Source organism: Lingula anatina, chromosome 9 (genome assembly GCF_051362555.1).
Source record: "Lingula anatina isolate TDL-2025a chromosome 9, LinAna3.0, whole genome shotgun sequence".
Taxonomy (NCBI): Eukaryota; Metazoa; Brachiopoda; class Lingulata; order Lingulida; family Lingulidae; genus Lingula; species Lingula anatina.
In genome coordinates this window covers 1146735-1157880 of record NC_141775.1, presented here as the reverse complement: position 1 = coordinate 1157880, position 11146 = coordinate 1146735, and the positions used below count along the sequence as shown (strand labels likewise).

Genomic DNA, 11146 nt, shown 5'->3' with positions numbered 1-11146 from the left:
TAAAAGCACCAAATTTTGCATGTGGGTACCTTTTGACATACTAAATCAAATTAGAGCCGTAGCCCACGGAAAAAAGTTACCGTTTGGCCAAAAAATCCAAAATGGCCGCCAATTTGTGAAATTCTGTAGAAATATATACATACCTATGTTGATTTTTATCAAATAAAGTATTTTCTCAATGTTTTCCACATCCTTATTACCCATATTATGCATATATGTCAGATAACAAACGAGTGCCCTTGGTCTTTTTGAAAAATCCAAGATGGCCGCCGTATGGCATAGGAATACTAGAACATGTACAAGGGTTTTCAACTAATGCCAACTATAGGAAGATACATTGCCCACTATCTAATTAATTTTGTTTCTGAGTGCCTTATTACACAAATAATATATTTGTGGTAAGTAACTAACGTTTATTCTCAGGCATTTCGAGAAAAATCCAAGATGGCCGCCATATCAAAGGAATACTAGTATACTAGTACACATAGGGCTTCTTCTGCCATGGAGATATAATATCAATTGATAAATTAGGTTTGTTTCTGAGTATTTTCCCCGTCTTTTTAATCCACATAATATATGTGATCAGAATGTTATGTGTATCCTTTTTGAAAACAAAACAAAACAAAACAAAATGGCTGCCACTAGCCATAGAAGGTGGGGTTCAGTTAATACCTGCGAGAGATAGGCTTCCATATAAAATGAAGCTGAATTCAGTTGTTATTCTGTTTATTATTATTATTATTATTATTATTATTATTATTATTATTATTATTATTATTAACCCATGATACGTATTTGTTAGGTAATTAATGTCCATATTTGATCATTTTGGGGAAATCCAAGAAGGCCTTCTTTTCCCCGTAGGAAAACTGGTGCATTGGATTTTACAGGCACTTCTAAGGCAAATGAGGGTAATCATGATATTTTGTCAAAATACTTAAGGGTACACACTTGTTACCCACCAGATAGATATCTCAAAGTCCAAAAAGAATGTGGGAAATACCGAGAAACAAAATTCATTTTATATTGAACCCAAAGTAGTTGACTGTAGGCCTACTAATCCTATTGTGAATTGCAGTAATCTTGAATTTTCTCAAAAACGCAAGATGCACGCTTGCTACACACCAGATTTATATAGAGTAAGGTTAATAAGGATGTCAACATGTTTAAATTGCTTTATTTCATGTTGGAATCAATGTCTGAACTGTTCCATTAATTGACACCTATGTGCATTTGAATGATATTACATGACAACTGGCAGCTATCTTGGGTTTTCTCCGAATAGTACTCAAGGATACATACACTTTCTACACACACAGAGTCTTTCATAAGGATAAATAGGATATGAAAAAACATTCAAAAAAGATCTAAAGTTAACTACATTTAAATTGTACTCAGTGTGTCTCTGGCATTATTTGATTATGTGTACAAATATTCTAATGACAAAAGGCAGACATCTTTATTTTTTTTCAGAATACCCAAAGATACACACATGCTACAGACCAGGTATACATCATAGGGGTAATAATAAATGGAATAAAAAAATATTATTTTTAAAACGAACCCATGGGAATGTAATTGTATAGTGAACCATATGCCTCTCTAGCAGCAATTGAAACCCACCCATTAGTATTCCTATGTCAAATTGAAGCTATCTTGGATTTTCTCAAAATATCCAAGGATGCACACTATTTACCCACCAGATATATATCATAGGACTAATAAGGATGGGCAAAACTTGATAAGCAAACACAATTTCACCCTGGTATTAGATGAAAAGCCATGGATGTGCAGTTGTAATTCCAGTAGTATTCCTATGGCCAATGACAGCCATCTTGGATTTTCTCAGAATGATCAAATATGCACATTTATTACCTGCTAGATATGTATCACAGTGTAATAATAATGTGTAAAACACTGAAAAAATAAACTGAACTTGATAATGAATTATGTTTTTCCTAACTGGCATTAGTTCCAACCCTTTGTAATACTAGAAGTATTCCTATGACATATGGTGGCCATCTTGGATTTTCTCAAAATGCCCAAGAATACATGTTAGTTACTCGCCACATACATATTGTGTGGGTGGAAAGGATGTGGAAAACACTCAGAAACAAACTTAATTTGATAGTGGAAAATTATTCTTTTCAGTTGCCATTAGTTGAATCCCCCGTATACTAGAATTTTTGTGGCACATGGCAGCCATCTTGGATTTTCCAAAATGCCCAAGAACACTTCGTAGTTACTCACCACAAACATTGATATGTGGGTAACAAAAATCTGAGAAACAGACTTAATTTGATAGTGGACAACGTATCTTTCTAGCTGGTATGAGTTGTGCGCTAGTATTCCTATGGCTGTTTGTATGGCATATGACAGCCATCTTGGATTTTTTCAAAAAGTCCAAGGGAACTTGTTTGCTATCTGACATATATGAATAAAATGGGTAATAAGGGTGTGGAAAACTCTGAGGAAATAATTTATTTGATAAAAATCAACATAGGTATGTACATATTTCTATAGAATTCCATAAATTGGCGGCCATTTTGGATTTTTTGACCAAACGGTAAACTGTTTGAGAGGGCTACGGCTCTATTTTGATTTATAATGTCAAAAGGTAACTACATGCCAAATTTGGTGCTTTTATCCGCCGTGTCACGATTTTTTCCTTAAGCCACCGGACTAAAAAGGGGGTCAAGGAGTAGGGCATATAGACGGAGGGTCAGTCTTTAACTTTTGTTTAACTCCTCTGTCTACAGTTGTTCTTATAGAAGAGGTATAAATTAACATTTATGGGTGAAAACATATTTTGGACGCTTTGGTAAAATATAAACCAAAAGAGGGCGCTACTGTTCAATGTCACCTTTCTTTAGTGTTGGGTTCTCCAAGTAGCTAAATAGCTACTATATATGTAGGGGCATGGAGCTCATTGGTTTTTCTATTCAGGTAATACACTGTTGTATCTGTACGTGTAACCTTACTATTCAGAACAAACCCCATTAACATTGGCATTAAGGAGACAGGCATACGACACATTCAAATATTTTCCCGTGACACGTCCCATTTAGTCTCATTTCACATGAAGCCTATATAAACACCTGATAGACCAGGTTATGTTTTCAAGACTTTACGTACCAGTACATATAGGTTATCATGTAGCCGTGTTATATATAGAGCTCTGTATTTACATACAAAGCGGCGACCCAGTTCAAGCTGTCAAATATAAACAAACCGCATTTTGCGGGACACGGCAAACAGAGTAGCTAACAGACGGGGCCTGCGAGGGAAACCCGCGCTCGACGTACCAAAACACTCCGTGGATGGATTCTCGCTGATAAATATTTCGTGGAAATGAGGTGTTGTTCATCGCCTCTCTCCCTTTCAATTAATTTAAAAAAATGAAATTCGAAAAAATTATATTTTGATTCGATTTTTAAGTCATTATTTATTCACATTAATAATTGACAGTTAATAATATACTTCTGAGATTTTATTTTTAATAATTAACAAAATATAATTAATAATTGACAGTTAATTATATACCTCTGAGTCTTTCTTTTTAATAATTAACAAAACTAAGTAATAATTAATTTTTCAAAACACGTGCCCGATGCTTTTAGTATTTTCCATTACTACAGTATTATCTCTGTTAAATCAAAGTTATTAGATAACACCTAAATAATTGATTAGGGTAACACCTAAATAATAATAAGAAGAAGAAGAAGAAAAATTCGAGTTTTCATTATCATCACCATCATCATCATCATCATCATCAGTAGTAGTAGTAGTAGTTAAAGCATGATACGGTATAAAAATGTATCGTACGTTAGTGTGGTATTGTGTTCTGAAAATTCTCCGTTATACACAAAGCTTTCAGGCCATGCGTGCTGAAAGGGGGAAAAAAGAGATTTTCAGCATTTAGAGGGTTTCCCTTCTCTTTACCTGTTGACCTTGTGTAGCTTGAACGCTGAGTCATGCAGAAAAGTATTTCTTTTTTTTTCGATGAGAGATCACAAACCAGACCTCTCTTCTTCCCAGAACAATATTGTACGGTAAACCCAAATATCAAGCGTCATAAACCCAAGCCCAAAAGTAGGATGAAAAGTAGGTTTTGACGTTACTGAAACATCTGTTGGGCATCTGTTAAAAAAGGAGAAAAAATAGGAAAAAGTGCATGAATCATCCCCGTGCACTCGAGATGCCATGGTAAAAATAATAATAGTCTTGCACCCATTAATACTACTAATGTGTACATGTAGTTTATAATGGATCCAAGTGACAGTGTAGATTAACGAACCGCATCGGATGAATAAGACTCCTGCTTACTCAAGCCTGGGGGACAACTAATATAAAACACGCGCCTTTTGTTTCAACTGAAAACTTATGTTTTGAAACTCACTCTTTGTCGTAGTTCCAAAAACGCCTCCTAAGATATTATTAGAGTGGTTTCTAAGGGCTAATCTGGCTAAAATTGCCCTGCAGTGTGTTTACCATAGCTTTTACATGAATTTATGATAATCGTAAGCGATAAAAAGTTAATATTGTAAAATCTTGGACTTGAAGTACTGATTTTCACCGAGGTGAGAAGGAACTTTATTGGAGCGAGAACCGCAAGAAACAGTTTGATGTTGATTCTGAACCACGTGCTTCTTCAACAAAGAAACCGCTGAAGTATCTTCATGTACTAGGATATTGTGATGAATTAACATCTGGGCCTAGACAGCATAGGAGGTGCAAAAGGAGGACCAAACTAAACCACACGCATACCTGAGGTAAAATCAGGAAAATAACAAATTGCAACCAGGTCGCGTTTCACGGCCCAGAGGCCCCGACCCCCCCAGTTGACACCCTACGTATAGTTTGGAAATCCCAGCCTCTTCTCAGAAGGAAGTGAATACGACGAACGCTTTTGTTTGGACAGACCAAGCGCGACAAAGTTGCTTGAATGTGAAAGAAAAACATCCACGCATGGCACGTACCGATGCTGGCATAGGTTCTGAATGCGGAGCTTGGAGTGGATATTAGCCCGGGGAAACTGTCGTTTAGTGTGTGCCACTTGTAAATACAACTGAACTCAGATAAGTGGCCGGAAACTCCAGAAACTTGGTGACTAATATCTGACCGCAACGTCCAGGACCCTTACCAGATTAGGGATAATTAAGGGATAAGGGATATATTGGAGTTGTTTCACCTGGCCGAGGTGTTTGTAACGAACGTTAACAGGCACTGCATAATGGGTCCGATCTGTTACTTACCATAGGATCGTCTGGACAGTATAGTGAGGTGCTTTAAAAGCGCGTCTGTCCAATAAAACACAGGTTTTAGCCTGGTTAATCAGACCAAATCGTGCCGAAGCCAAATATTATACCTGCAGACAAATTCAGCGGACAGTTGAAAAAAAAAAGAAAGAAAACTATAATAATTCGTCAGCAGACATGTCACACAGACAGCTCCCCCCGGGCCCCTGGACGCACTGCCGTGCCCCACCCATGCCGCTGATTATCGACGCCGAAGCCTCTGGATCCTCCGTGGGGATGATACCCCAAGCATGCATGGTTTTCCGTCCATTGCCACCAACCCCTGAACACAGCGTCCGTGCCGGCAGCGCCGCTCCTAGGGGAGCCTCCACCGACAGCGAGTCCAGCGTCACTGACGGGGCTTACGACGTCATTTACCCCCCGGGGGCGGGGCTTGGAGGGGGTGGGCCCCGGGGCGTGGGCGAACTACCCCAAGGGGCGGGTCCCCCCTTGTTTATACCGCGAAACGATTCACAGTTCACTGTTACTAGCGGCCGGTCTCTACTCTCCGATCCTGGAGAGTATAACTTGAGTCACCTCGAAAAACTTAGATACGAACACATATGCATATGCCGCCGAACATTTGTTTTGATTTTTGTGTGTATATACACCTTTCTCTTACTTGCGACCAGCGCTTTCTGCTTGTGGTTTTACTTGAACTACACCAGTGAACGAATGGACAATATGAGCAGCATACAAAGACTGAAACAAAATAACAGTCCACCAACGGTGTGCGTGCCTTGCCAAAAACTTGCCCGGGAGACCAAAGCTGATATCTCGCTATTAAAAACTTATACGGATCGAAATGTATGCAAAGTTCGCACGGATCTAGCCAAACCGCTGGTCCTGAACCTTGAGGGGAGTATCTGCACCAGCAACGCATCTGAAATCACGGAATTGATGAAGTCGGTGAGTTTTTTTTTTTTATTAACGTATAATAATTGCTGTTGAGCATTAACCTGGTGTATGATTCATTCATTCTACTTATTGTCTTAGTTAATATATATAACGACTGATAGTTTGTTGAGGATGTGATTTCAGCTAAGATAAGTGCAAATTGGTGGACAACACACAATAGGTGTACCTGATCAGGCCCGTAGCCAGCAATTTCAGAGGGGGGGGGGTCGTTTTCTGAAAAAGTGTACCTTTTACGATAAAATCCTCAAGTACGTAGATCAAATTTTACCCAGAGTGGACCTTTTCCCAGCAAAAAGTGTGGTACTTTCGAACCCCCCCTCCCCGAACCCCCCTCCCCCCTGGCTACTTACCTGCTGATGTAGAATAAAATGTTAAGTAATACTAAAGTAATCCTTCTGTTTGTTATGTTAATACAGGTGAAGATGGCTACATGTCATGCTAAACGCGATTTATGGGTCTTTTTTAAGTTATTGCATATACTTGGACATATATATCATTAATCACGAGAAAGAGAGTGGGGGGTCGGGCATATATGTGTGTGTGTGTGTGTGAGAGAGAGAGAGAGAGAGAGAGAGAGAGAAAGAGAGAGAGAGAGAGGATAAGAACAGGAAAGAAAGATGGAAAGAAAATAACTTCTCGTCTTTACCAATTTTATGAGTGAAATTAAAATACAACTTCACAGTCATTTTTCAGATGCGCGCAATTTTTTAATCCAACTTTTAAATTAAGTTGTTTTTTTTTTGTCCGCCAACAGGTAGCTATCATCTTATCCGACTGTCCCGTGTACTCATGGCGTATTTTTAGTACCAAGAAAACATTACAGATATAGATATATATAAATAGTTAAATATCTTATCGGAATTTCCCAACCTGCATGTACAGGTAGCTGCTGTTTAGTGTTTGAAAGCTAAAGCTTACTAAGTAAGAATGGACGCCCACATAATAGTCTCATTAAATAGAAACCAACCAAGGCAATTCAGGAAGTAAAGGATTTTTATTTCAAGTAGAAAGCTGTTGAATACCTACTGAATACAGATGTACTGTCGTGGAGGGGAGTGAAGCATGCCAAGAAGAAGAAATGATATTTAAGATTCTCCGAAGTCATATAATAGGCCTTGAATGACGTTCTCCAATTAAATTCTCCCCTCAATTAAAAAAGTTGAATTATAATGAGAAATAAATGAGTAAGAGTAAAAAAAAATAAATGATAAATTTCTTAAATGCATCACCTCTAGATCCCACATTCCCACAGTGACTCTAATACACAATGTATTCAGTGTATGCTAAAATTAACCTACTTTATATATCAGGCCCGTAGCCAGGGGGGTTCGAAAGAACCACCCCTTTTGCTGGGAAAAGGTGCACTCTGGGTTAAATTTGATCTAGGTTCATGAAGTTTTTATGGAAAAAGGTCCACTTTTTCAGAAAAAGAACCCCCCTTTTGAAATTACTGGCTACAGGCCTGTATATATATATATATATATATATATATATATATATATATATAGCCATTACTAGGCATCGACAATCGACATAAAAAGGAAAAAAGTATCCCCAAAGAAGTAAGAAGAAAACATGGAAACGGAGAAAAAAGAATGAAGAAAGGAAAAACGAATGTAGTGGAATAATAATAATAAATGGAGAGTTGATTGAGTGAGCGGGAAAGGGGATCGTTAATTACCATCATAATTCATATCTGCGGTTCACAGATTTACACATTATGAAACTGCGGTTTTCTTATTCAGGTGGTCATGTCAGAGTTCGGTCGTGACTTTCATCACAAACAGAACGACATGGAAGAAAAAATCACTACAATCCAAGGTAAGATCCGGCACACACTGAACCTAATCTGTTTTTAATGTCAAAAGACACCGGGCCACGTTACTACCGCTTCCGTTTTGTCTCCTGAACTAAATAGCCCCGGCTTTCATATAGCACTTTATCATGTAAAGTAATGGGAAAATTCGACCTCGTAGCTCAGACACCGAAGGGTGCGGAATTTCATTCAGTTTTTGTGGGTTCTCGTGTCCATTCTCCTCTTACATTTTGTTCTAAGGTCGGCAATGGTTTAGTTATAATCTAGAATTTTAATTTTTGAAAGTTCGAATTGACTGGTAGGGTCATCTCTCGGTACTGCATCAATTTCCATAATGATAAAAACAATAATAATAATTATTATTTTATTTATTATTGTATGAACAGAATAATAAATAAAATGAAAATAATAATAATTATTATTAAAATGTATTTATGTGTAAAAACCTTTCAATTTCTTACCATTCAAAGCCGCGTTTCACACGCGTTAGACGTCATTAAAACTTTAAAGAATTAGTGTTGAACCTGTATGACATTCAAATTTTCAAAATACAAATTCAAATTAATGCATTTAAGTTTTGATAAAAGTGTCACTTTATTTCAGAACGCCTTGACGCGCTAGGCCATATAAACAGTTCCAGACCTTTCAATATCCCACTGGTCACTCCGCTGCCCAGGACAACGACCACGAAGCGTCCAACACCTGTGGCTCACGTCATCGGCACGTGCAGTAAAACGTCTCCGGGGACACGAGGTTCTGATTGTAAGTTTCTGTTCCTTCTTCTTCTTCTTCTTCTCTCTCTCTCTCTCTCTCTCTCTCTCTCGCCCCAGTCCCTACCGTAGAAATGGAAAGATAACAAAAACTAGGTTTTACCTGAAAAACTGAAGTTACACCGATATTGAGTAAAGACATCTTTCATGAAACTTTATCACTTAAAAGTATCTACTCCAATTGCAGGCGAATTACACTGGGAAGATGACCCAAGCAGCTCACAAAGCCACATTAATAAGGGCGGCGTGACGCTGGAAGATGGCTACCTAAAGGTTCCTCGTCCCGGTTACTACTACGTCTACAGTCAACTCTGTTTCAACGTGCACACAAATCGGCAAGGCCACGCCACGTTCGAACACTTTCTACAGAGAAACTGTGCAATTCCCTTATCGGACAACCGTCATATCTTGTTCCAAAACTGGAAGCACATCAACCTGCAGACCAGTCATGAACACTGCAGTTACCTTGGCGGCGTGGTCGAAATGGTCAGAGGGTGTGGGGTGGTGGTCACTGTTACAGGTGGCCAGTTCTTGACCCCTAATAAGCATATGAATTACTTTGGTCTGTATTTCATCGAGGGTAAAGAACAGATGTAAGGGGGAGACCAGTGTGACGTCAGAGACCAGCGTGACGTCAAAAACCAGTGTGACGTAAAAAATGCTGTCCCATCTTTACATGACAGCTAAGAGAGAAGGGAGCCTTTTTAATCGAGAGGAGGGCATACGATATCATTGCGCTAGCGCATGTTGTGTATTGCCGTTAAAAAAATCTACATTTTAGTCTCCTGCACATTGCTCATGCATTCTTTTTCTAAGGTAGTCTACCTGTCATATCTTTAGGCTGGTAGCTATCTGAAAATGATTAGTATTAACCAAGTCGCTTTTTTATTTGATATAAGACAGACTGTATATATTTTGGTATAACGTTTTCTTTTTTTAATTTTTCATAACGAACTGGGCAGAGTTTACATCTTGCCTTCAACTTAAAAAACCGGCCAATACTTCATGTCCACTGTATATTTCACAATGTCCTCTGTCCAGTAGTTGTGGTCAGTGTCACCTGTCCAGTATCAGAGGTCAGTTGGACGATCGAGTCACAACACTGTGGTCAGTCATCCATGCCCCATGATTCATAACATAAGTCACATTCATGTTTGAGATGGCATCGCTTTAATTCTACGACAAATGTAGATGCTGCCGAGATTGTATATGTTATATTGGTGCTTAAGACATTTATCATATGTGTTTTAAAAATTACACGCTTCTTTGTGGAGGTGCGTGGGTGGGGTGGGGGTAGGTAGGTCACTGATTCACACAGGGTAATTTAACATGGGGTGTAACGATGTTGAAGTCCCTGTTACACCGGCTTGCCACCGCTTCATGGAAGTTGAATTTTATTTAGTTCATAGTCACAAATACGTTACACGTTACAAAAGAAAATTCGAATTGATTCACTCAGATGTATCGGCTGGATGTATGACTTTGATGTTGGCTATTAAATTTTGCCCATGCCTCAACTTTGAAGGGTGAAACATTGGGGGAAAATCGTAAGCGGTCGGTAGTCCGTAGGCTAAAAAGAGACGCAGGCCGTCCTTTTTGCCTTTGCTTCCAAGTTGTAATTCTATATAAATTATTCTTGTGATAGATGTTAATATTTTGTAAATAAGGTCATGTACAATATGATATAAATGCATGAGTGGACGGTAGAGCACATAGATAAAAGTGAAAAAATAAAATTATGTGACTCATCGTAAGTATTTATATTTTGAATGAGCAGTATATATTATATTTCATATGATTTTATATAGAAAACTGGTCAACAATACCAAAAGGAAATGCAAAGACATAGTTTTTAGGAAATGTAAAGAATAAATTAACAGACAAAAAAACTGTAGACTAGCTAGGGAGAAGATCGAGAGTGCAGACATCAAAATGACAATAAAATGAATTCAAATTTTATATTTGGTCCGTATTTCATCACGGATAAAAGAACAGACGCAAGGGAGAGAAATATCCCGTTCCTTTTTTTGTGATTTTGATTAGCATATACTATTCACAGATTGCATTATTAGTGTTATTATAATTATTATTAATCCTTTTAAAATCTGGCAATCCATGAAGAATTGGATAAATAGGCATATGTAGGCAAAACAGCACTGTGTCTTGAAAATAGTGAAAAAGACCTGTTTGTTTCAATTATGAATTGATTTTTTTCTGTCTCTGTAATTTAAAAGAGGGGGTTCTTTGAAGTAATTCCTTTATTTTTGGTCAATACTATTCTTGGAAAGCAATTTAAACACGAAACTGACAGAATCGTCGACGTCATCGTAAAAAAAGGCAGAAAT

At 38.0% G+C, this 11146-nt stretch overlaps 2 protein-coding genes across 2 annotated transcripts in view; both read left to right on the top strand.

Annotated features, from left to right (window-relative positions):
* Positions 1-11146, top strand: part of LOC106155781 (uncharacterized) — a 197920-nt gene that overhangs the window by 169305 nt on the left and 17469 nt on the right. The gene's annotated exons all lie outside the window — the stretch shown is intronic.
* LOC106161503 (uncharacterized) lies at positions 4291-10550 on the top strand. The gene is made up of 4 exons (XM_013538472.3): positions 4291-6206; positions 7961-8036; positions 8635-8793; positions 8989-10550. The coding sequence occupies exons 1-4, from the start codon at positions 5436-5438 to the stop codon at positions 9396-9398; spliced, it is 1416 nt and encodes a 471-aa protein (XP_013393926.2). The 5' UTR covers positions 4291-5435; the 3' UTR covers positions 9399-10550.

Excerpts from the sequence above, each read along its gene's own strand:
- LOC106161503 (XM_013538472.3), top strand. The coding sequence starts at position 5,436 with ATGTCACACAGACAGCTCCCCCCGGGCCCCTGGACGCACTGCCGTGCC. Across the intron at positions 6,207-7,960 it reads TCACGGAATTGATGAAGTCG|GTGGTCATGTCAGAGTTCGG; the intron begins GTGAGTTTTTTT and ends TTTCTTATTCAG. Across the intron at positions 8,037-8,634 it reads AAAAATCACTACAATCCAAG|AACGCCTTGACGCGCTAGGC; the intron begins GTAAGATCCGGC and ends ACTTTATTTCAG.